Source organism: Trachurus japonicus, chromosome 18 (genome assembly GCF_045865225.1).
Source record: "Trachurus japonicus isolate A0001 chromosome 18, Traja_1.0".
Taxonomy (NCBI): domain Eukaryota; kingdom Metazoa; phylum Chordata; class Actinopteri; order Carangiformes; family Carangidae; genus Trachurus; species Trachurus japonicus.
The window spans coordinates 13,080,915-13,107,988 of record NC_140924.1 but is presented as its reverse complement, the minus strand read 5'-3'; the positions used below and the strand labels follow the sequence as shown (position 1 = coordinate 13,107,988).

The 27,074-nt window shown below is 42.4% G+C and overlaps 1 protein-coding gene across 7 annotated transcripts in view; it reads right to left on the bottom strand.

Annotated features, from left to right (window-relative positions):
• Window positions 1–3,012: 3,012 nt before the first annotated feature.
• peli3 (pellino E3 ubiquitin protein ligase family member 3) overlaps window positions 3,013–27,074 on the bottom strand; it is a 62,664-nt gene continuing 38,602 nt past the window's right edge. The window contains exons 1-8 of one of the 7 annotated variants that reach the window (XM_085760221.1): window positions 26,054–26,348; window positions 13,016–13,216; window positions 10,552–10,681; window positions 10,168–10,269; window positions 7,474–7,549; window positions 7,274–7,422; window positions 4,889–5,077; window positions 3,013–3,873 (exon numbers count right to left, since the gene is read on the bottom strand). In XM_085760221.1, coding sequence (XP_085616347.1) covers window positions 3,274–3,873; window positions 4,889–5,077; window positions 7,274–7,422; window positions 7,474–7,549; window positions 10,168–10,269; window positions 10,552–10,681; window positions 13,016–13,188 — 1,419 coding nt within the window. In that variant the 5' untranslated portion in view covers window positions 13,189–13,216; window positions 26,054–26,348 and the 3' untranslated portion in view covers window positions 3,013–3,273. Of the gene's footprint in view, window positions 3,874–4,888; window positions 5,078–7,273; window positions 7,550–10,167; window positions 10,270–10,551; window positions 10,682–13,015; window positions 13,217–20,060; window positions 20,177–26,053; window positions 26,425–27,074 lie in introns of those variants that run through there. The other 6 variants (XM_085760219.1, XM_085760215.1, XM_085760216.1 and 3 more) reach the window with 6 other exon arrangements.

Below are 27,074 nucleotides of genomic sequence, written 5' to 3'. Positions count from 1 at the left end.
GAGCTGCTGTGGTGTTTTTACTCACCTGTACCTGAAGACATGAAACTGGTACAATGTTTTTTCTTTGTTTTTTGTTTTTTTACCAACAATGAGCGCCATCATTGAAACTTCAGTTCATATTAATGTTAAAATATTGTCTTTTATTTTGACTTAATTTTTTTTTTTAGAAATATATTTAGTATATTTTGTACTTAAATGGAACAGTGTAACATTTGCATCATTAATTTTATATGTTACATTTCTTATTATGGCAGTTTGAGTCCTCCATGCTCGAAGTTGTTCCTGGAAGTCCACAGAAAAAATAATATTCACCATATTTCCATCCATAAGTAACACATTGTTTGACGGAAAATTTGATTGTAGGTTTCAAACACTTCATGTAATAAAACACACAGAAACAAATCTGAGGTCTGTGGTTTAATTTGTGTGTTTTTAGGGCGTTTTAAGTTTGAAAACCACTGATCTCAAAATAAACATGTTTATGTTTCTCACTAAAAGCACCTGAAACAGCTGTCCTCAAAATGACTCTGAACTTTAAACAGAAAACAAATGATAATAGAAATTATTATTTACAAAGACAAGACAAAACTGATCTGAGGTCTGTGATTTGCTGCTAATCGACAGTTATGATCAGTCCAGTCAGTATCAATGTGGATTTGTTCAGTTTAATAATGTGATTTCCTGTGGTTCTTGTAATCGTTGAGTGTGATTGTAAAGTTTCACTGTTAAAAAATATTTTTAACATATAGTATAGTTTCCCTTTAGGCCATCGTCACATTTGCCATTGGTTACCGAGACATAAACATCTGTCAAGAGAGTCAAACTCTGATGCATAGTAAAAGATTATCAGCATTTCTGAATGTTTTCTGATTCAGATGTTTTAAATCCTTGTTTTTTGGACCTTGATCAGACAAATGAAGCCTTTAGTATCTATGTATTTGAAAATGTTGACGCCCCCTAGTGGCAGCATCAAAGAATACACCGAGAGATGATGCTGCTGCTGCTGATTCACATGAATCTGCTTATAAGCCTCGACGTGAGGCCCCTGTATGGTTGGAGAAGTACAAATAATTGCACCGATGTTGGTGAATGTACCATTACAACATTATTAGATTAGTGTTTATTTATTTTTAAGCTGATGAATGGATGTGTTGACATTATTATATCTTCCATTTCATTATCCCATTGAGTGAAGAACTGTAATTGAATCCCGACCACACTGTTGCCTCGGCGAACACACTGTAGATTTCCTCTCTCGTCCACATGGCGGACGCCCTTGGTTTGTACCCCTGCCTCTCCCTCTGGACCTTTAAATAACCACACACACACAGTGAAGATCTGTCTGTACGTGCAGGCAGCTCCGCTCCGTCACCGTGTCAGCTGGAAACGCTGGAAAGGCAAAAAGAAGAGATAGGCTACTTGACATTGAATAGTGCCAGTTGTTGTTGTTGTTAGGGGGCTCTGGTTCTGGCACTGATATTAAAATCCTGTGGCAGGTCTTGGAGTGGTTGTAGCTGTCGCCTGCAGTCAGAGCTCAGACGTGATGAGATATACAAACCTTATCTGCTCATATCCAGTCCAAAAAAAACAAAAAACACCACGTTTATCTACATGGTTGCTGCTGAAACATATTTAAAGGTGCAACTTGTGGAACATCCTTGTGGGGTGTTGAAAAGGTAATGTGCTTTCCGTTCACAGCTGCCTCTGCCTCTCTCTCCTCACAGGGCTGCTGATGACCTTGAGTTATTTTTAGCACAATGGGGGCGCTGCAAACTGGGAGCAAGGCTTAGAGTCACTCTGTGGAGTCTGCAGCTTACTAGTGCGTGACCTGCGTGCCGGCTGCTGCACCTACGGAGGGAGGAGGGCGTCTCGCAGCAGGGACAGGGGGCCTTCATGTTTGTGCAGGGGAGAAAAAAAAGAAAAGAAAAGAAAAAAAAAAAGCAAAACTTGCAAGTTTATGGAGACACGTGTGGGTGCAGATCGGATCGGATCGCCTACTCGAGTGTCGAGGCTTACTTACGCAGGTACTGTAGTGTACCAGGTGGTCGGTCTCTGCTTCGTGCTTTTATGCAGCTATACTGGAAGGTGTAAATGTTGGGATTAACTGCACACAGCAGCAGAAACAGCAACCTCTCAACCTCCAGCGCAGCCGGCCAATCGCAGCGTGAAGTGCCTTTGCTGCAACAATGTCATAGTACAGTAAACCCCTTCCACCAGTGTTGCGGACCGGTCGAGTCAGGCGATAAGGGGGTGGGTTGCATGAGGGTAAAACCACGACGGTCCTAAAGAGCTAAATGCACTCCTGGAAACAGACAAAACACAAACAGCTCAATGAATAGGAGAACTGATAGTGGCAGTTCCCTGGACCGCTCTTGTCTTTTTGTTCCCATGTGGACGCTGTTGTTTGGTTTCTCAGTTTAGGTTCTCGTTTTTTTTAGAAAATTAACACAAAACTCTCTCAGAGTTCACGGACGACTCGCTGCAGTCGAGTTGTTAAGCCATAACCGCTCACTCGAGTCTTGTTATCTCTGTTTAAAAAGTCACAGATCTGCTCTGAGCACTGCACAGATGGCGTGTTTGAGATCTCAGGACAGCACAGTGACGTTTTATCAATACTGCGTAACCCCCCCCCGGTTGTGGCTAGATGCAGGAAAGTTGCAGGAAGTGACGTAGAATCGTACCAAAACTCCCGACTGGTTAAGTTTAGTAAAACTGACATGTACAGGTGTAAAATAGGGGTAAAAAGCAAAAAGCAAGTGAAGCCATTGGTTGGGTTTAGGCACAGCTAAGTAAAGATTGCATGTTTTCTAGGACGTCACTTCCTGCAGAGCATGTACGCCATCGTTGTGTCTCCCCTAGAAGCCAGTCCAGCAAACTAGCAACTCCTAACAACCGGGATAATGTTGCATCGCCTTGCAGCTAAAGTTTGAAAACCGGTCTAAAACTAAATGATCCTTTGATGTCTCTCCATCTATATTCGTAGAGAAGTCAATAAAAGAACTAAACAACGCGTTCATTTCAACACAGTTTATTTACATCTTCTCCATACACCTCATAGTCCATGTGCCTTGGCGTCTACTATTGCATGTCGTTCTCAGTTCGTCACATCAACAGTCCTTTCTCTGTACTTGGCATCAGTGATTCCTCCTTTAAACTCACACTTTTGAGTGTTCAGATGTTTGTTCTAGCACACAGAAATTAGAGCAGCTCTACCTCCCGTCCAGACCAATGGTGGTGGTGGTGGCGGCGGCGGCTCCGAAGGGTCTGGGGGCTTCAGTCGACGGGGCCTTGGAAGATGAGTTTGATGTGGCCCTGCTCCCCCGTCAACCAGGTGCCGCAGAAGGGGCAGGCAGCGTGGAAAGCGTGGGTGCCGTGGGGCAACGGGATCTGGCTCCACCCCACCACTGTCTTTTCTGAGCATACGTGGCCACAGGGGCAGAAAGCATGAGTGGGCGGTCCGGCATCCAGGTACAACCCCCCCTCGCAGCCCAGCCACAGCGGCACGTAGGGCCCCACTCGCCGGCACATGGGGCACTCCCTCTCCCCGGTGCTGGCGGGCGCCGTGCCCCCGGGGCCGGCGGGGCCTTTCTCTTTGCGGTAGCCCCAGTTGTGGTAGCCATGCACATGCCCGCAGTTGACGTAGACCCAGGGCTGCTTCTTGTCGACGATCTCACGCTGGGCCAGGCTGGGGAAGGCCAGAGTGTTGAAGCCCACAGGACACTGCGGCCGGGCGGCGTTCAGCTCCTGGCGAAGGGACTCCAGCTGTTTGAGGGTGGGGGTGTGGCGCAGTCCGGCGGGGGTCCTCCACAGCAGGGTGGCCCCACAGAGATCGATCAGAGAGCCGTCCTGAAGGGTGTTGGACTCATTTTCAACCTCAAGAGGAGCACAGAAGTAGGAAACACAGCCGGGGGGGAAGAGGAAAGAGGGAAGAATCACAGTTATTATCAGAGAATCTGCGTATCTGATCCAACCTCCAACATTTTCTCTCCAACTCAAGAGACTGATACCGAGAACCGATGTTTTGTCTACAAGGAGCTCTGTGATATTTGTCTTTTCATTAGATTTTCACTTGTTTCCAAATTGAGGTTACGTCAAGAGTCGTCATCAAGACATACGACCAGTAACCTCAACATCTTTCACACCTAAGGTGTTTGACTGGATTTTCTAGAGCATGTGGTTCTCAAACTTTTTTTCAAGGACCCCTAAATTGAAACAAATAAGACCACGGACCCCCATTGGATAAAATTTTGAAGCAAACACCAGAAATACACAAATATTTGTTCTGAGACTGAAAAATGTTACTTTTTTAGTCAATGTATGTTCAAATTAGGGCCAATGGTGTGAATTTTTGGAACGATTAAAGAGAAATTTATGGAAAAGTGTTACAATTTCTCCAAAAAAGTAAAAACAAATTCTAAAAAAAAAGGTCTAGAAAAATGTGGTAAGATTTCTTAAAAAAAAAAAAAAGTTTAAAATTTTCTAGAATAAAAGTGGTAACATTTCAAGGTTTTTTTTATTTTTTTAATTCTAGAAAAAAATGTTAAAATTTGTTTAAAAAAAAAAATCAAAAAGTTAAGCATTGCAACTGAAGGCAACTGAACTTTTTTGGGGGGTTTTTTGGTTCTGGCCCAAAAGGTTTATTCATGGATCAAAGGCGAAATGTCTTCAAGAGCCGTAAAGACGTCCAGTTGCCTTCCACCGGCCCCATAAAACCCCGAAGTTCCTGCAGTGGAAACACGCCTCTATACATCCTTCAATCTCTTCTACATGTGATGGACCGTTTTTCATCCCTGCGGCTTCAACTTCTTGGGGTCAAGTCAAGGTCAACAGCCTTAAGTCTTGTGACCAAAAATAGAACTCGTCTCCCATCAGCGCCGCCTCAGCTTACCAGTTTTCCTCTCTGCTGGGCCGAGCGGGTCTCCCTCAGGGCGAAGACGTTGCCGCAAACCGAGATTTCCCTCCAGACGCCCGGAGCCGGCTCAGACACAAACTCTCCCGCTGGATGCATCACCAGCACCCCGTTGGTGGTGAGGCCGTCCATCAAACCGTCCGACGTCCTCCATTTGGCAGCTCGCTCCTTAGAGACCACCACACACACACACATACATACACACAGATACACACACACACACACACAGAGCAGGCAGATGCAGAGGTTAGGGGGATGATGGGGAGGCACACGGGGATGTAGTGGAGGTGGATGTCAGAGGAAAAACAGCCAACGTTGCTTTTGTTCTGCGTCTATATTTAGCTCGGTACAGAACGACTACTGTACTGACTAATGCGCAGAGATACACCCATGCATAAGAATAAACCTGTTCCTGAGAGAAAAAGGAGTTGGGGGTGGGGGTGGGGGGTCGTATTATGAACACAAATTAGCTCTCATTAAATGAAACAGCAGGTTTCTGGCATGTTTACCCTGATTTCAACACAAAAGGATCGGGAGGACACTGCACGATGAGGCTCTGCAAAGGTTTTTTGTTGCTCTGGAGGAAAATTCATTGTTGTTTTTCAGACCAAGAATTACTGCACTGCTGTACTCATCAGTGTTTCACTTTAAATTGGTTTGAATTACGACGTGTAAGAGTTTAATCTCTGCAACGAATGAATCCACAGGGCATCAGCTCTACAGGATGCTTTAAAAAAAACATCTTTCAGTTCATTCTTTGGCTTTTACGCTTAGGGACGAGCTTTCAGCTGGAAATGGTATTAAAATTTAAAATCTAAAAGAAATCCTGCTGAGTTTTAGTCTTGATATTGATGCTGTACATGGGTCGTCCCTTTAAATCGCAACAAAGTAAATCTCATCCATCTTATAAAACCAAACTACAGAGTCTGGGTTGTTGTGCAGTTTGAGTCGGGAAAACAGCCATTAACAAGACTCTACTATGCAGACGTGCTGAAAACCAACAGACCATAAAGAAGATAAGTGGATCTGTTATAATGGAGAATCTGCAGGACTGCTTCTTTAAGCGTACATTATTTATTTATGGCACAACGACAGCTTTATCTGCTCAGAGGTCAGAAGTCACACCACAGAGAAATAGTAAAGATCTGTTTTTTAATAAAAGGAAATATTTGTTTGTGTATCCACTGTTTTCGGTGTGTGTGTTGGTGTGTGTGTGTTGAGCTCTGCCTGTTGACGTCATCTCTCTGACTGCTGGCCTACTTGTCGAGGTCCTGATGAATGTTGCATTAGATGACGTCATGTCGTCATGAGAAGAGGTTTTTATTGGTCTGCACTCAGAGTCACTTTGTTCCAGCAGCTTCAGCCGAAGGACGGAGACACTCACAACCAAAACAACACACTGAAGTAAAGACGTGTTCATTAATAATTCGGTAAAAACGGGTTACATAAATATAAATGAGATACAGTATACTGCCGGTGCATCTCATTATGTCACCATATATGTCACTTATAAGGTTGATGTGTGATATTTTTAATGAATGAATGTTGTGTGTGTGCCAAGAGTATTTATCTGTCTATTTTTATATACACTGCTCAAAAAAAATAAAGGGAACACTTAAACAACACATTGTAACTCCAAGTAGCCTATATCACACCTGTGTGAAATCAACCTGGGATGATAATTTTGATTTACATTGATCATTTTTATGTTATTTTGTTCTCAACACACTCTACTATATATTGAATAATGATTTTAAACTGCAATATTTCATTAATTGAGATCTAAGATGTGTTGTTTAAGTGTTCCCTTTATTTTTTTGAGCAGTGTATATTGTGTATTTGCTTTTTATTGTTGTGTGGTGCTGGGACAAACAGATTTCCCTCCTTGGGGAATCAATACAACACAATTCAATTCAATTCAATTCAATTAAATTCCAACGTATACACATCCTCTATATGTGAATGTTTATGAAATACCAGCTGTCATATTTATAAAAGTATCAATGATGAATTTACAATGTTAACTATATGTAGTTTATAAGACTTCTTACATGTGTCACGTTCACTGACTACTACAAATGTAGGAATCTGCAGCTTCAAACAGTATCACAAACAGAAAACAACACTTCAGGGCCACAAAGATCTTTCATAACGCACACATGACTAACACACACATCCCCTACACAAACACACACACTTCCTCAGACCAGGTCACGTGCACTGACACTTATGCATCCTCACAGCTATGATGTCACCCGTGGGCGGCAGCGGCGGCGGCGGCACACACAGTCGTGTCCCTGCTGCTGTCGCTCTCACTACGGTTGCCACGGTTACCCTCGTGAGCAGCAGAGAGGAGCAACTCACCCCCAGGAAGATGTTCTTGGAGGAGTCGAAGCCGGCGGCGTAGATGCGGGCCGTGTAGGGAGCACTGCGTTCACACATGATGCGACAGGCGTAGCGGGAGATGGTGCTCTGAGCCGACTGACCTCCACCTCCTCCTCCTCCACCTCCACCTCCTCCACCTCCTCCTCCACCTCCTCCTCCTCCTCCCTCCCCGGCTGCACCTCCACCCTGACTGCTGCCGCTGCCCGCCGTGTCCGTCACCACGAAGTCGATCATGCTCTCTGTGGACCGGCCGATCTGCAGGAACCAGGAGAGGACGGATGTAGTCAGACAATATAATCCTTTTTCATGGAACGGCCTCCCACTAGATACCAAAGAAGCTACATCCACTGCAATTTATAAGTAGTGTCTTAAAACATACCTCTTTACCCAATATTTTGGTTTAAACTAATTCTTAACTTTTCCTCTGGTGTTTTACTTTTGTTTTATTGTCTGTTATTATTGTACTCGATTTTATTGTAAAGTGTATTGAGACCATTTACCATGGTGATTTTGCACTTTAAATAATAAATTGATTGATTGAAACAGTGGTGCTGGTTCTACAGGAGAGGTTGGAGATGGAGCTGCTGATGTGGTCGGACTAAGTTATTTGTGTGTGTGACCCCTTTGTTTAAGATGACCTCCTTTAAAAGAGGCAAGAACAACCATATCCGTCTCACCTGTGGTTGCAAACATCACAGTATATCCTCATATTCATGCTTGGAAAAAGGTTGTAATGTAATTTCAGACATCCCTAAAAAGGACCGCGCCATATCCAAAGCTTGATGTTACTAGATTTAGCAACTTCCAACTTTCAAAACTCTCCAGTAGCCTACCGGTCGAGTCAGGTGTCCGTCCACCATTAGTCTGGTTTGTCTCAAGGTTTCTGTCTCTTAAAAAGACGTTTTTCCTGCAATTATTTCCATTTTCTCCATTGGAACTGTTGGGTCTTTGTGAATATTTTCATGAAGAGATGGTCTAGACTGTCTCTAATTATGAACTACCTGACCATTTTACAGTAAATTGAGCTGAAGTAATGGCCCAGTCTTTGTCTCTGACTTGGAGAAACTATCAGACGATGCTGTGGTTATAAAACCTGGATTGTAGCGGCAGCTTGCAAGCGACTGCTGGTTAACAAATGGTGTTAAACTCGTGTTCACACCTTGACCCATGTGATCCTAGACGCCACATGAGGACAGTGACTCACTGATGAGTCAGACCTCGGCCCAGGTGACTCTAACAACCCACATGATGGTGAGTTCAATGACTCTTCGTACCACCACCAAGGTGTCAACCCCAACAAAGGTCAAATACTTGGGACTCATCGGTTTCTAGAAACGAAGAGGCCTTTAGGATGAGAAGTACAACACCTTCAAGAACTGAAAACAAGTCAAGTTTAGCTCTTAACAACTACACTCAGTTTACTTTAACAAGGAAAACACATTCTGACTGCAGCAGTGAGTTCACTGAAGCACTAACCTGGACTGAACTGGTTTCACTTTCACCTTTAAGAAAAGTCAAACCGAACTGTCATTGTACTGTGTTATTCACACCGCTGCAGATATATCAACCAAAACCGTATCAGGTGCATTGAAAGATGAATCTAAAGGTTAAGTGAAGGAGTGTGTGTGTGTGTGTGTGTGTGTGTGTTTGTTTGTAAAATAGGTGAACGAGGCCCTGAACGGAGCACAGACAGACGTGGACGGACTGGGCGTCAGTGTGGATCTCCTTGATGATGAGAGAAGGTGGTGGAGATGCCGAGAGCAGACGATGTGTGACTCATCTTCTCTTGTGTATCTTATCTCCTCAGTCTTTTTGTCTTCCCTCCTGGCTCAGACTCTCTCTCCTCCCTCTGTTTCTCTCTGATGCCCTCGCTCTCTTTCTCTCTCTCTCTCTCTCTTTTACTCTCATGACGCTGCATTCTCCAGTCGTCTGACAAATCTGCCAACAGATTACCTCTGTGCTGCCTCAGAGCTCTGTGTGTTATTCTGCTCATTGACTCTCTGCAGCGCTCACAGGTTCACTTACTGTTGGCACCTCCGAGGAACAGCAGAAGGTAAATAAAGGTGAAGGAAGCAAGAGGACGACTGATGCTGACCTCATCTGGATGTTAATTACTGCATTAGCCTAGCTCGGACCGCTAAAGAGCACAGGTTTAAAACAAGCTAGCTGTGTGATCTCTGAAAACAACCAACTGATTGGCATGTGGATGCATCTAAGAGCTAAATACTGGACTTAAAGATGTCAAAAAGCTCTCTCACTGTAGTAGCTAGAAACATCCTACTTAGATTCTGCAGATGTGCATTAGTGTTTTTCCAATTTGGATGAAAAATATTGTGATGTTGTCATGGAAACTGAACACGAGATAGTCTTACGAATGTATAACCTCCAAGAATCCAATGTTCGTAAAAAAAGACGATGGGAAAATGTGTTTTTCAGTAAAAATCTGAAACACTAAAGTGACGCACGCTGCAGTTCCTCTAACTGGCCACTAGAGTGCGTCTCCAACAGGAAGTCAGCCCACATAGACAAATCTGTCTTTCAACATCTAAACATCTAAAATCCCACAATTAAACATGATAGAAAGATATAATTTCACCATCTGCATCAATAATAAACATTCTGTATCCAACAAATAGACGGAATCATCATTTATTGATTTAATAAATATAAATCTGATTTAATTTCACGTGCTGATACAATGCGCCAGGTCACGTTGAACACACCTCTGTTGTCACTCCTGCTGTTCTATTTCTACAGTAGGTCACAGTTAGAGTGTTGAGTTGGCACATGTGTGTGTGTGTGTGTGTGTGTGTGTGTGTGTGTGTGTGTGTGTGTGTGTGTGTGTGTGTGTGTGTGTGCGCATGTACACTGACCTGAAACATGTCTGTGTTGGTGTCATGGGTGTACTCCACAATGACAGAGTGGCTCCGTGACAGTGTGTAGGAGATGCTGTGCTGGCTTTTGTTGCTGAGTGCCTGTCGATGGAAAAAAACATGATCCCCGGTCACATGACAAGGAGACATGAAGGACTTTCCTCCAGGAACATCTACCCACAGAACATTTCCTGTTGCAGGGGAACGCCGTTATACCCCACTGCTTTAATGCTCAGTAGTTATCTCCAAGTTCATCGGCTCAATTTCAGCTTTAAATCCTTTACTGTGATTTCATTGTTCAATAGAAATGATGATACTTCCATTACAGATGAACTTTGTTGTATAATTTTCTTGCACTATAGTAACTGTACTCTGATTGCTCACCTTTGACACCAGAGGTGTTGACACATTGTGGATAACATCCGGTTTGACCCCATTGGCTTTCGGCCTCTTGTAAAGGGCCAGACGACTTCTTCTGCGACCCTTGTCCCCATTGGCCAGAGACCCATTGTGCCTGTGAATCAGAAGAATAAAATGCACTTAACTGTCACATCAATTGAATTAAACAGTTTTACAGTTTTAATGTATTAACTTATCCCAGTAACATCTATGTTTCCTTTAGGGTGCCTTGGTTTCAGAAACATCACATGATACAGCTCTCCTATATCATTCCTATATATCCCAACTAGGATATGTTATTAGTAGTATGCATTAGATATCCCATAATTATTTTCCTTAATTGAGGGTTTTTGGTTTCCAGAGCAGGTGAAGAGCAGGACAACATGAAAAGGCGGGCAAGTGAACCAAGGGTTAGATGTGGTCAAACATTGACGACCAAAGGTATTTGCATTGAAAGCTCTGCTGTGTAACACCTCAGGTCAAATTACAAGGAGCCCTAGACTATTCTTTTAGCCTCAAACACACAGTGATGTAGAGAAGATGAAAGAAGGAGGAAGAACTGAGACAGATGGTGATGTGTTTTGTATTTTGTTCATCAGAAGATCAAGCAGGTCGAACAAGAGGGGATGTGGAGTTGCTCATTTACAATGAGTATCTCCTGTATCACCAGTATCTGATCTACTGATTATTTCCTATTTTCTTCAGTGACTCTGGACACAGATTTATAAAACTTCAGTGGTCCTAATCACACAAACACCACAGTTACAACCTCTTGTGAAAGATCAGACTTGCAGATTGAACCGTAGTCTTACTGGAAACCACTAGGTCACTAAACATGAGAATGCCCCAGATTAATATTTACGCTCCGAATATGATCACTTGAAATAACATTTAAACCAAACGACTACATCAGGAAATCCAATATGTTCCTTTTATTGTATTAAATTGAACAGATTTAATACATTATGTGCCTGTTTATAACCCACTGTCCATAGTGAACCTGATTCAATCAGTCAGGTCAATAAGGGCTGAGTCTGATTTCATAAACCCAGATTGGTTCTTGGTCGGTGGGACATGAGAAGTCCAAATAAAACATCATTTGTCTTGACTGGTTATCAGCGATATGAGTGTTTCATTTTAATAATCAACCCCCGCTCCTTCCAGTCGTGTCCTGCAGTGGCACCCGGAGAAGCCATGATTAGACAGATGCTGTAAAACGTCAGTGACAGGTAATCTCCCCCTCTCTCTGTAATCACATGGACGGACAAGCGAGTCGTTCTCATCATCCATCAGTGCATGGATCAATAGGTCGAGGAGTGGCAGCATATGTCTGTGTCTCTGTGCCTGGAATAGCACCACACCATCCCTGTGGGAGAGATATCCCTCCTTCACACTTGTATGCAATCTATACAACACATCCATTTGTCTGCCTTTTTGTTTGTTCCTCGTGGAGTTTAAGGTCTAAATTGGCCTCGGTGTGAATGAAGATCGAATTAGCTCTTTTTCCCTCGGACTAATTGACTGAGATAACGGTCTTCTGTAAGGTATTTTACAGCTGATTGGGCAAAGAGTCGTTCACCTGACTGGTGCCCAGTCTGCCCAATGAGAGGAATGAAAGGGCTTATTGTGATTACGGCGTTATTGTCACACTAATCCAGAATATTAAGAGGCTACTCAGAAGCTGGTGTCCTTGAAGCCGGCCACAGATTTAGCAGTGGATAAGTACTAAAGAGCTTTTTCTTATTACTGTCCATTGTGGGCAACTTACTCAGCAAACTAACGGTCTGGTTCTCTGAGCCAAGAAATCCATCTGTTCGGCTTCTCCATAGCATCTCAAATCCAACTGGTGAGGCAGATCCATAAAGGGACAGCTCAAATAGGACGCTAAAATTAGGGTGTGATTACCTTAGTATGAAAAGAGATAGAACAGATTGATCTTTACTGTTTGACAGTAAATATGAAGCTAAGGGCCTGCAACTCATAGTTAGCTTGACTCCTGCTTGCACGTAAACCAACATTATTAAAATCAATAAATTCCCATCACGGGTCAAGAGGTTGGAGAATCTGTTGGATGCTGGACAGGTTTAAAGGCTTGCTAAAACATTTTGGGGCCTTTTGAACCCTTGAGCTTGTCCACAGTTGGCCTGTTCAGAGATCCACCAATGGATGATTGGGGTTGGTCTGTTTTTATTAAAGCCTTGTTTGCCATTGTTGTTTTGATTGCAGACCTGGGTCCAATCTCAGGTAATGGGAACCAAATGGACACTTGTGAACTCTTGTAGATTCAGTTCTTCAAAAGCCAAACTTAGACTGGATCTCACTGGACCAGGTCTACCCTACTTAGAGTTTGACTCAAAGACCAGGAACTGACCATCCCAGTCTTATACCATTCAAACATAACGTAAAGACGATGCACTGTACAGCAGCGGACACACTCTCGGTATCTCACCCTAAGACGATGAGCTCGCCGTACTTGACGGGCTCCTTGTCCTCAGGGAAGACTCCGTCGTGGGGTTGCGAGCTTGTGCTCAGAGGAGGCGAGGACTGGCTCTTGTTGCAGGATGGGCGCAGCTCCAGAGATGGGGGGGGACACAGCGCCTCTGAGCTGCCCTCCAAAACCATGCCCACCGGCCACAACTGGGGCTCACTGCTGGAAGAGAGAGACAGAGAGGAGATATTGTGATATACAGTAGTAGATGAAGAAATTTAACCTTGACATGATGACGTAACATCGAATAAAACACAAGGTGATTGCTGAGAGAAGTACACCAAGGTTTTGGTTTGTAGTCACGTCCTCTGTAAATAAAAGAGCTCCCACGCTATGTTGGACCTGTGTGGAGCTAACTTTCCCATGTTTGGTCAAATTGATCAGTAAAGCTCAGTTTTGCATGTGAGCTTGTAACTGCTGTTATTTACATCAGCAACCACAGACCGTTGAAACATTACATCATAGTTGCATCATCAAACATAGGGAGTCTTGTTGTTTACTGGTAGAGCTACTGCTAGCATTAGCTCTCGGTAAACACTGACTGTTGTCTTGCTAGAACAGATAGATCATTGTTACTAGACTGGACAGATTTGACCTCTGCTGATCTTTGTACCGCAAATAAGTCTGGTACTCTGCTATCTTTTGAAACATCAAATGCAACTAGCAACACATGTTTGTTAGCTAACAGTTTCCCTCTGTTGTTTTGCCAACTCATCATTGTCATCTGGACACAGCAATGTCACAATGATGGGATTCACCTCATCATTTACAGCCTTCAGTTTTGCATCTGTGTTTGCATCTGACTCCATAAAGTCAAATCCAGCTCTATCAGTCTGGATGTGTGCTGTTCCTGCAGCACAGAGCAGGTGGCCAGCTCCGCGGTCTCCGTGTCGTTGGCTCTTCTTGTAATTGTCATCCTCTTTTATGCAGCTGAAGTGCTTTCTATTTGCTGACCCGGGGCCTTTACGGAGCGGCCGGCCCGTCCTAATAGGATTGGATGGGCACAAGTGATCAAGCTGTTTGCACGAGTGCAGATAAACTGATACCTGCATCTCTGAGCCCCCTGTTAATACTCGGTGATGTGATGATGCGATGCACCATTTTAGCCACGGTGATGAATTGCACTTCAGGGGGGGCCACGGCCTCTTCACGGGCTCTTACAGTTAACAACCAGATAACCATCAATTGACAAACTGCCACGTCTCCGATTTCCCAACAAAAGCAGAGGAACTGTGCAGCCTTTAAGCCGCCAAACCGGTTCACCATCGCTGCCTTTCATTTCTACAGGAGCGTGTCGAACCTATAGAGCACAAACTGTCACATTCGACAAAAAAGGCCTGGCATTAAAACACATACGATCTTAAGAAATTCATAATACACCGATAAAACACCCGGAGACAAGCATTAAAAGGACCTGGCAACCGAGCAGAGAATCTCTCAATATGCTTTTCAGCTGGATGTGGATATTATGCTGTAAAGAGTGGGATCACTTCTACCTCTGAGTCACTGTGTGGATATTTTGACATTCATTTTACACAAGTCAAACAAAGCTCAGTCCCTGTCTCTGCACTCAGGTTCTGAGCCCGTTCTTAATGCTCAAACCTATTATTAATCAAAAGTGGGCGAGACCACCCACACAGTGGAGAGCAAAAGCATAGCAGTGCAAAAGCATGACAAAGCCCTACGAGCTTTGTTCTCCCTTTGAGCAGATTAGATAATCACTCCGGGAGCGTAAACATGATAATACTCAAAACACTGTCCCGAGTTTGGACTCACTCCTCCTCCTCCTCCTTCCTGTTCGAATCTCTGTGTCAGCAGCATCCGCACAGAAAGAAAAAAGGAAAACCTCACAGCCCGTTAAATGAAGTGTCATCATTAGAGGTGATCGAATCCTAACGAGGCCCGATGAGGAGAAGACCTCGTCATCAGCTGATGATGGATGGCAGGAGGCAGATTCAGGCGGCCGGTGGCCATTTCATTACCCAGAGCTCTCTGTTGCCCCGGCTGGATATCGAGCGGTGGTAGTGATGCAGAATGGACTCATGGGAGGACGAGCGGACAGAAGGAACTGGGTTTTTATCTTCTGTCTTTTGTCTCTATTGGTCAACTCACTGTTTTTACCAGTTAAAGCCGGTGACATGAGGCAGGTGTTGATGATGTTGATGAAAAAAAACTGTATTTAATGAGGATCATTCACTCACTGAGTTTTATCCACTGGCACTGAACCTTAAATCAATCTGCTGCATTCGATCAGTGCTTCTCTGAGAAGACATAAAAACACCCCTGTGTCCTGACTGGATCGGTCCTATCATAGGATGAAGTGTTAATGTCACACTGAAGGAAAACAAAAAAGATGGAAGTTTTATGAATAAACCCATAATGTTTGGAGAATAATGTCAGAATATTAGGAGAATTGACTCATAATATTAAAAGAAATGGGGATTTACAGCATTTCAGATTACGACTTACATCTACTGTAGGCTATAGAATAAAACATGACATAAGAATGAATAAATAGATACAGAAATTTAAGGGAATGAAATTGAAGTTTTGTGAATCGACTCATAATAATAGGAGAATAAAGTCATATTACAGTAATTAAAAATGTAAAAAACCATAATGTTGAGATTCAAGTATTGACATGGCTTCTGGTCAAGTTTAGTGATTTAACCTGATAACCACAACATATACAACATCTGGTGTAGTTACTTAGATTCTTGTGCCTCTGAGCGGAAAAACAGTTGTTGGGGATTTACAGTTTTTGGGGATTTACAGTTGGGGATTTACAGTTTTTGAAATTACCACTGAAATCTATAAAGGACACAGCGTGACATAACAGATACAGAAATCTACGGAAATAATTTGAAGTTTTGAGACTAAACTCTTGAAATTAGAGGAATAAAGTCACATTATTACTGTAAGAAAGTGAAGTCATGAAATTACAAAAATTAAAATTTTTATATTTTGAGAGAAAACGCTGTATGGTTCAAGAATATTACAACAACCAATCAAACAGCTGAATCTGTCTTTTTGTTGCACAGTCTGTTCAATGTCCTGGTGATGATGATGATTATAATGAGACTAAAGATGAAGAATCTCCTTCTATACAAATATAATCAGCCTCCTCCTCCTCCTATTCACACATATCCTAGAAGTGCAGGTACATATACTACTGCTACAATCACAGGTGTGTGGTGTGGAGCTGCACATCCTGCGTCCTGATTGGCTGACGCAACTCATATGAAAAAAAAAACAACAACCTTGCTGTACAGTAGGTCTAAAAGAAGCAGCAGTGAGAAGAACACAAAGTACAGATTTCCTCTGTGGTCTCAGTAGTTTTTTTTCTTTTCACTATAAAGATGATTTGTTGGTGAAAAAAGCCTGTAGCACAGCAGAACAGCAGAGATGAAGAGGATGATGATGATGATCGTCCTCCTGTCAGAACATACGAGAGCTTAATAAATATTTGATTGTAAATGAGGCCGCGCTCCTTTCTCCTCTCTCCTCTCTCTCCTCTCTCCTCTCTCCTTTCTCCTCTCTCTCCTCTCTCTCCTCTCTCCTCCCGACTCTCCACTGTAAATAATCGAAGTGAGGAAATTACCACCGGGATAATCCATAAAAACAAAAGAGCCGCGGCTGCCAGGGGTGAACGAGTGGATGCAGATGAGGAGGAGGAGGATGAAGAGGAGGAGGAGGAGAAAGAGAGGGTTTGAAGGGCGAAGAGAGGTGAAGGAAACATTAAACAAAACATTAAAGCAAACACTTAGGAAGGTATCTGTGAGGATGATGAGGGGGAATGAGGAAGAGCAGAGTGAGATGATGGTGTGTGTGTGTGTGTGTGTGTGTGTGTGTGTGTGTGTGTGTGTGTGTGTCGACCGGCGCATGTGCGGAAGTGGCGAGCTTTGGCAGGGTGATGGATTGCCTATTCTGTGCCACGCATTTTCTAATCAACCCACAGCCACATCCTGGGGATGGAGAGAGAGAGAGGAGAGAGGAGGGAGAGGTGGAGGAGAGAGAGAGAGGAGGGAGAGAGGAGGGAGAGGTGGAGGGAGAGAGGAGGGAGAGAGTGAGAGAGGGAGGAGTGAAACAAAGAAAAGCTGTCTGACAAAGGAAGACAAAGGAAGCAGAGGATAATAGAAAGAAATAGATGAAGAGAATTCAGTCCATAGGAGCACAGTGGAGTGGCTGGAGGGTCTGCACACACACACACACACACACACTATACACACACACACACACACACACACACACACACTATACACACAGTTGCATATAACACCGCCCCCTGTAAACTACACAAAACCAGCCAACCAGGACCACAACACTCACATACACACTGAACCACAACGTTACAACACAACGACCTGTGTCACTACACAACACATCGTTACTATTATGATGCAATATTCATATTCATGTCAGACACTGCAACATCACCATCACACTACATACACGCTACATACAGACACGTGTCATTCTTCCTTATAGGGTAAAACTAATAGCTATTAGCTAATTTATCTCATTGCTGGGCCCACACTTCCTGTCATATGCAATATCTTTCATAATATAATAAAATGTCAGTATATTTATGTTTTTACAGTTGTAAATTGTTCCAGTTTCTAATAGGTTTCATATATAATTAGAGCAGCAACAATTAATCGATTAATCGAACAATAATCGATTATAAAATTAACTGTCAACTATTTTGATAATTGTATAATCGGTTTGGGTAGTTTAAAAAAAAAAAGAAGAGGCTTCTTACGTAAATGTGAATATTTCTGGTTTCTTTGTTCCTTTATGACAATAAACTGAGTCTCTCTTTGGTTTATGAGCAAAACAAGACATTTGAGGACGTCATCTGGTGGTTGGGGAAACACTGATTGACATTTTTTAATATTTTATTGACCAAACTACAAATGGAATAATCATTTAAATAATCTACAGGTTAATCGATATTGAAAATAATCGTTAGTTTCAGCCCTAGGTCTTTATATAATCATAACATACTGTATTATGACAAGTGTATATTTAACATAAATCCACTGTATATAGGCCTACATGTATTACATTTCCATAGGAGTATGGTGAAGAAATGGTGCCATTATTGTAATAACCATTACAGTATACTGCAGTGGGGATGCTAACCAGCTTGGGACTTGTTAGCTTGTTAGCTAATGACCAGGCTAACAAGCCAACACGTGACATCACAGGATGTAGCTGTGTCCTGACGGAGCGGCCGAGCCAACGCCACAGCTCCTCCATCCATTACAGTATCTGCTGTTGAAAACTTGAGGAAACACAGCGCAGGAAAATCAATGCTAATAATTTCCAGCTACATAAAATCTTTAAGATCACGACATAATTCAGTTTGAAAGCAAAAAGATCAAGTAAAAATAGATTCACTGGTTCAGGGGATTTTTTTTTTCTTCTTTCCAGCAGTGTTTGCTGTTTTTCTAAAAGTAGATTCAATTTGTTTTGGTTTTGAACTGTTGCTTTAAACAAACTGACTCGTGACCATGTTTCACTTTATTTTGACTTTTACGGATGAACTGTTGACTTTAAACAACCAGTCAAACGTTACGTCTATAAAACAGAATTGATATTATCAATGGTTTTCCATATTCTCTCTCTCCAGCCTGTGTTGTTTAAAAAAAAAGAAAGAAAAAAATATGTTATTTTTAATTTTGGATGGTTGTGGTTCTCTTTTCTTTTTATGGCTTTCCTCTCCTTCACTCTCTCACCACCCACTTCAGGGGAAGGGCGAGCGAGTGTGGAGTGTGTGGGAGAGAAAGAGAGAGAGAGAGAAAGAGAGAGAGAGTCAAATTTGTCTCTCCCAGAAACAAATGAACAGAGAGCTAAATATACTCCGGCTGACAAATGAACTGCGCCGTGAATTATGACCTTGTGACAAAAACACTATTTGTCCCTTTCAACCTGTTTCAATAAAGATTTTCCAGCGTCTCCGTGGTGACGTCGGAGCCTCGCTGTGTCTTCAACGGCACACGGATGATGTGTTTTCATGTTTGAGAGAGATCAGAGCGCTCTGCGTTATGTAACTCTTCATATTGTACAAATCCTACAGGCTGGAGTTATGAACTTTCATCCCTCCCCTCCCCCACCGTGACATCCAGCCTCCACTCACCATTTATCCTGCTCACTTTTTGCTTTCATTCATTATTTTTTTCACTTTAACATCACCTGTCGTGTTATTTTTGGGGAGGATGAATGTGACCCTCGCTATCACCCACACCTCTGATTCATGTTTTTATCTTCATTTGATGTCCATTCATGTTGGTGCCGGTCGTTTTGTTTGTTTGTTGTAAAACCTCACGGCTGCATTTCCTGTATGACGAATATACAGTTCATTATTATTATTGTTAAATTCAATATGAAGAGGTTTGGTGTCGACCGGTCAGAGCTAAATGGTACTAAAACTATCAACCTCCATACTGGAGCTAGCTGTGGTTAGGGTGATAATCTACATTTCTGTATCATATTATATATTTTAGTATTACATGACACAGTGTTAGGGCCACATTTACGGAAGAAAATCTTAAATTTCAGCAAAAAAGTTTTTGTTTAAAGTTCGCAATATGAACTTTATATGTCTTAAAATGAGAATTAAGCTGCAATTTCGCAAGAAAAATGTTGTAATATGATGAGAATAAAGTTTTTAATTTTGGGTTTTGTCTTGATTTAGAGGTTAAATATCGGAAGCTTTAAAACGAGGAACGTACATGGAGCCTCCTGTGAAGTTCCACGTTAGGATTAGGACATGATCCATAAAGAAGGAGATCCTTAATGTTTTAGCTCATCATCATCATCATCATCATCATCATCATCATCATCATCATCATCACCAGTAGCATCGGGACAATGAAAAGATTGCGAAGAATCTGAGACTCTTCTATTGCTAAGAAGCCAAACAAAACCAATCAATTCTTACAATATTATGACTTTTGTCTTGTAAAATTACAGTTATAGCCTTGAAATAGAAATTTCAGACCTCTGTTTTATGGTGATTGGATATTTCCTCCAACTTTGATGTTTCACTTTAACTGTTTCATTGCCATTAGGGTCTGGTTTCGCAAAGGAGGCCTGGGGATAAAGTGGGAATAAGGTGATGAGTGCGATGCCGATTGGCTGTTGTCTCCTGATGAATGAATTTGGATGAATGAATTTATATTTATTTAAGTGTCATGCACCAATTAAGGCACCCAGCCTATAAGGACTTACAATAATTCACTTTTTCTTTTTGACCAGGCACTTTTTATGAAAGTAGCTAGCTATAGTAAAGACTTCTTTTCTGAAGAACCATTCCAACTTTACCTCATCATCAACCCAAAACAACTCCACATTTTGCATTTTCTGAAACAAAAACTGCCTGGCTTCGTCATATAACGGACAATGAAACACAAAATGCAGTTCATCCTCGATTACATTGAAATTACATAATGTGCATAGTCTTTCCTCCTTAGGTACTGAGTTAAACCGACCTATTTCTATTGCCAGAGGGAGAATCCCAGCCCTCAACTGGGCACATAAGGATCTCTTGGAACTATCCAATGGCAAAGTCACATAGGGTTCTGAACAATATACATTTTTCAACTGGCAATAGGTTCTGCTTTGATTTAAACCAGATATAATTAGCCCATTTTTCTTTATATTCAAGAAATAACTTATGCTTTGCAAAATTAACATTACAACACAAACCATTAGTTGACATTTTGTGACCAGCTCGAGCCTTGAACTCTACCATCTACCAAAGTTAGCAGAAAGGAGATTCAGATTCAACTTTATTTGTCCTTTACAGGAATAGTATGGTGGCTTTACTTTGACTTTTGAGATTGAAAAAGTAGATTTTTTGTAAACTCTCTGACGCTGCTCAGGTTATTAGACTAGGTAGAGAGTCTATAGCTATGCTAACAGATCCCTCCGTGAGGCTAAGTTACAATAATGTTAGCATGCAGTGGTTCCCTAGCCAACCCAAACCCTCTAACCCCAAGATTACAAACAAACTATCACAAGATTGATTGCACAGCAGAAACAAAAGCAAACAACACCTCCAATAGAGAGTCTGATGATCAACACTTTCAATTAACACACTGTGTTTCGGCTCAGTTCAACAGCACAAACCAAGGACCTTATAACTTCAAGTTATACAAGAAAAAAAAGGTAAGTGCATGTTGTCAAGGTTGCTTAGCGACAGGCGGCGCGCTCTGCAGTGCGATGGTGAAACCACACCAACAAGGATGTGGCCCCTGAAGATCATGTTTATATTTAGCAGGTAGGCTATGTTTACCATGTAGTGTGCTAGCATTGCTGTTAATTAGCACTGAAACACAGACTGGAGCTGAGGCTGATGGGAATTCGTCAGTTTTGAAGATATTTAGTCAAAATGGATAAATATTACATAAGATAACGATCATATCTGCAGCATGTTAATTATGTGCTTTTGTGATCTGTGTGTTCGAGACAGAAATTAACACAATCCAGAAGTTTCCTCTCCGTGATGAGAAACCCATCCAGTGTTATATAGCCGGCAACGGTGGTGATATATTAGTGTGTGTATGAGTGTGTGTGTGTGTGTGTGTGTGTGTGTGTGTGTGTGTGTGTGTCTGCTGCGGTGCTGTGATGGAGTATGTGTCCTGCAGTCCTGTCTGCTCCTAAATATCCCTGCTGTCTGAGGCGCAATAAGCCCGTAGAAAATGAGGAGGGGGGGGAGAGCAAGAACGAAAAAGAGAGGAAATGCAAAAAGAAAGAGAGAGAAAGGAAGAAAAAGAAAGGGAAGGAGAGAGGGAGATGATACTGCACCTGTAGCTCTCATTAGATCTACCTGAATATCCCAGAAGACCAGATCACATGACCCTGTTTGTCGCCTGGCCCTCACCCTGGGAGTGGAGGCGGAGGTGACAGGAAGCCACCTTTGTTTTCTCCTCTACACATTAGCACCCGTCACTGCCCTTCAGCTGAGAGAGTCCGACCCACCACCCACACCAACGAGCCGCCATCACGGCCTCCTGAAGGTCAACACCACCGACATTTAACATGAATAAAAAGGAATACACTGCAAAAACTCAAAATCTTTCCAAGAATATTTGTCTTATTTCTTGACAAAATGTCTCATTTCTAGTCAAAACTAATCGCTTTCCACTTAAAATAAGACTCATCACCTAAAAAATGAACTTGTTTTTAGATCATTTTCACTTGTTTCAAACAAATGTTTATATGAAATGAGTAAAAAAATGGAAGCAGTTTTTTGAGCTTGTAATAAGAAAGAAAAACTTGCTCCACTATCAGATTTTTCTACTTAATTCAAGTGAAAATATGTTTGAAAAAAGTAAAAGTGTCTAAAAACAAGCTACTTTTTATGTGATGAGTCTTATTTTAAGTATAATGAGATTTGTTTTGACTAGAAATTACATTTTTGACTAGAATTAAGACAAATATTCTCTGTAAAATTTTGAGTTTTTGCAGTGAAAATCAGCCTTCGTCCTGTAGCCCAAAGGATCGTGGGAGACGTTGGTGACCCAACGATCGGTTGGTGCTGAGATCCTACAACTCCAAAGCTCAGCTGTGGGCTCGGGTGACACGCCATATGGTTACATCATGCTTGTTGCCATGCAACATCAAGTATGACAACAGCTCGTGAGCTGCCTCACAGAGCATCGCAGTTGGTGATTGTGATGATGACTGGAAATAAGTCAGCATCTTGAACCGTGCAGCTCCAGAAAAACAAAGGCTTGGCTAAAAACAGAAACAATGGCTGATGTAACCTCCACCTCATGGAAACTGAAACAACAGCGAGTTGGTGTGAAATGTTTACATCTGGCCAAAAAACAAAACCAAATCTTACATCATACTCAGTGATGTAATTCAAACGATATTTGCAACTCAGATGAACTTGCGCTAGGTCAAATTTGAAGTAGGACTTGTTCTGTGATCTGTTTTGGATGCAAACTCTGGGTAATAACTGGACTGTATTCCCTTTGTTTCTATTCTAAGTAAGTTTGGCTAACCTGGGGGTTTGTTTACAACCTGTTTGATTATCGACTGATTGTATTTCTAAGGAAAGGTCCACCTACCTCTGCCTCTATCTGCTTCGTTCAAGCTGTCTCTAAGAAGTAGAGTTGTTCAGCAGTAATGCTTCTTGTGGGACCAAGAAGACGATTACCTGACCAACAGGTGTAGCTGAGCTAGCACAAGTAGTACTCACAGGTTTCTTGGGTCAAAAGTAAACAAACACGTGGCCTGAGTTTACTTTGCTGTTGGCTTGAATGTTGTACCAGTATCACAATCGGCTGCGGACAGGTCTGCCAACCTAATTTGCCTACTGACATCCAATCACGATGCAGGGTGAGGTCTTGGTAATGCTACATGTAAATGCATGTTTATATCAGGTGTTTTAGTTGAGGTCAGCATCAGTACAATGTCCTCATTCACATATGAAACAACAGCGTTCTTTCTAGGTAAGCCTTAAGGGACCTTTCTAAGCCTTTCCCTCAGTTTCAGCCCTTGAAGTTGAATCCGACTTGACTCTGCTTCATATTATTGAAACAGGTTTGAACCGGAGCTCAAAGAGCCACTTCACAACAACATTTTTTCCACCAGCAGCTCCAAACTATTTTTGTGTTGTTTTGAATTTCCCCTTTCTGTTGCTGCAGGTTCACCTCCTCTCAGTTTGACCCCAGGCTCTGTGAGAGCCTGACAGGTGGGCCGCTGCTGTGTTACCTCATCTCACTACCACACACACACACAAGTTCAGGTTTGAAGCTGTGGTTTTGGAGATTATTATCATCCTGCGGTAGTTACTGCAGTTTCACAATCAAACTGTCTCCATTGCAGGCTTTTGTTGTGTATCTGTCTGTTACTTGGAGGTTAGCGCTACTATGTTGGGTTCTGTTCTGTTGCAGGTTGTTTTTACATTTGTATGACAACAATGACCGAAATATATCACCAGTTAATACTATTGTCTTGTTCATTTGAAGCACCATGCTACTGGTTCTGTAACCAAAGACACTTAAGACAGAGACAGTGTTGTTACAGTTTTACCAACTTAGCTAACCCTAAAATACTTGTGCTATAGCCCATTCCCCAGTGTACTACCTGTGCTAAGTCCTAGTAATACTACACTATTACAACTGAGCTAACTACTGCTGATAGCACCTTTATTGCTAAAACTATCTAGTTATTATTACTACTACTATTTACAAGCTACTCTGTTACTGGTGCCAATGTTATAGATCTTATAAATACTTTGAATATTGATATACTTTTGTTTTGTTTTGTTGAATAAGTAGTACCACTAGAGTGTTTATCTTTTATCTGCTACCCAATTATATTGTTTCAATACCTTTGCAGAGAGACACGAACTGTAAATAAACTACTTTTGTTAATATGTTTGAAGTTAGTCTGGTACTTTAATGTAGAAAACCAGCACAACCAATGAACTGAACAAGGAATTTAATATAGCCTGCACAGTAAAGCCTAGATATCTTACTGTAAGATCAAACAACACCGGCTAATATTAGCAACGTAGTGTTTTGCTCAGCAATCAGCTAGCTACTAACTTGGATCAGAGGCTTGTTTTCTTTTGAAGGCTACACCTGGATCCACGGCCCAAATCTGGCCCATATGGTAGTCTACCACATCTGGACTAATTCACATAAAGAAAATCTTGCTGCCATGAAACAATAACAAGCCAGATTCTGCCCAGATGTGGCCCAGACTACAGATGTGTTAGTGCCGGAAATTTAGTTTTGCTTTGTAAAGAGGTGTGTTCAATTGAAAATGAATGTATTTTCCTTTCTACGGGAATAACAAGATTAAAATCCAACATCTGTAACTGCTTCTGAAGTCCGACTGAGATCATCTTATTGAGTAAAAGTCTATAGCAGCACAACTGTTATGGCCTCCAGACACTGGACAAACACCAGCACAAATTCATTATAGTAGAGGTGGGCAAAATTATGACAGTAATCTAGTTTTACAGATGTTGGCTCCACACATCTGCAGCCAGCAGTGACCACTATGATCAACAGCACAACTCACCACTATCACCATGCATGCACCAATGGTTTTCTATGAGTTTGGGGGCCGCAGTAGCCCATTGTGTCATTTCCCAACAAGCTACAGATATGACTCATTACTCAGCAAACGACAGCACAGTACAGTGTGGATCATAAACAACACCAACACCACAACACGGACTCCTCATAGGCTACTCCTCCTGGAATCATCTAGAAGCTTTTGGAGACGTGAACATGAGGATCTTAATGCGCCAGAAACACTTCACATCTGTGTCCGTGATGATTCAAACATGGCCTCTTATTATTCCTGCTCTGTCTGTGCGGATTGCAGCGGATTGCGTTTTCCACGCTGCCATGCTGTGTGGATGGACACGTATTCCCTCCTCCTCCTCCCCCTCCTCCTCCTCCTCTTTCTCTGTTAAGACATGATGATGATGGTGGTGGTGATGATGTAGTAACGTGATCGGATTTGGCCGTAAACAGGTTTCACATTAAATAACAAGGGAGGAAGAGAAGGAGGAGGAGGTGGAGGAGGAATAAGCATCCACTCCATATGTGGCCTATGATTTCTTCCTGTTTTCCTGTAAATAAACACCAGTGTCTGCAGGATGGGGTTGTAGCTACACAACACGCAGTCAACACACACACTGGAGGTATCACGGCGCGCACACACCCTCTTTACGCACAAACACACAGCAGTGACATGGAGGTAAACAATAAAGAAAAAAGAAAAAAGAGGGGGTAAGCGCAGAATCAGTGCACATCACTTACCAACCGGTTCACATCATGAATTCAGCGGATAACAAAGCAACACAATCCATCCACTCATCATTAAAAAGTGACTTTCACCTCCTCCTCCTCCTCCTCCTCCTCCCTACAGGACCAGCCCAGCAGACAGCAGGGCCTGCCGGCTGCTCCCTGTAGGACGGAGCCGCTACCCACGGATCATTCACATAAACAGGCACCGTACCCGCTGATGTTTGCCAATGGAGGTCCGGGACCGGCTCGGGTCTGCGTGTAATTCCTCCCCGCTCTCTCCCTCTTTCTCTTTCTTTCTCTGTCTCTGTCTCTCCCCCCGTCGCCCCCCGATGTGGATGTGAGCGTGTCAGTCCCCGTAAGGCCTAGGAAGCGCAAAGACGGAGCTCAGGAGAGTGGAAGAAGAAGAATAGGACGAAAGAGAGGATGATGGAGGAGAGGAAGAGGGAGCGCAGGACATCTGGAGCAGGAGCATCGCCTCTCCTCCGTTCACGTTTCACCGGAGACTGAGACACGTTCATTCCTCCCGACTTTAAGAGCAGACAGCGCGATGTCACGCCTCTCTCTCTCTCTCTCTCTCTCTCTCTCTCTCTCTCTCTCTCTCTCTCTCTCTCCCCCACACCTCCCCTCCCAGATTCAAATGTTCACTATGTTTATTGTCTGGTGAACGACAGTGAATCCAGTAGCCTATGATACAATCCGATAAGAATAGAAAAATATAATTCATTAATTCAAATGACAAATTAAAATAGGCCTAGAAAAATAGGGTGACATGTGCCATGTAAAAGAAAAGGGAAAAAAAGCCTTTAGTCTGTATGTGCAGCAGGTTATTATGACCCATAGCTGAGCTTTGTTGACAGGTGCCATCTAGTGGTCGTAGTGATTATGACAGGACTAAATGGAAAACACAGAAATGACAGTGGTATCTGACTCCCATATGAAACCCACAGGCCAGCATTAATTAGTGGGGGTTAAGGGGTTAAGTGAAGTGACATCACTCTATTGGTATGTTTTCACTTTGACATTAAAGACTTTTATTTTGAAAATTTGTTGCAAAAAGCAAAATTACATTGACCATGAATAAAATGAAGAAACGTCCACCTGTGATGAGCACTGCAACACAAACAAGCTCCATAACTCTCTACTACTCTCTTCTTTATGACTGATAACAAGACACAAATATACACATTGTAACATTATGGTAATAGGACAGGAGGAGGGTTAGCAAAACAGCG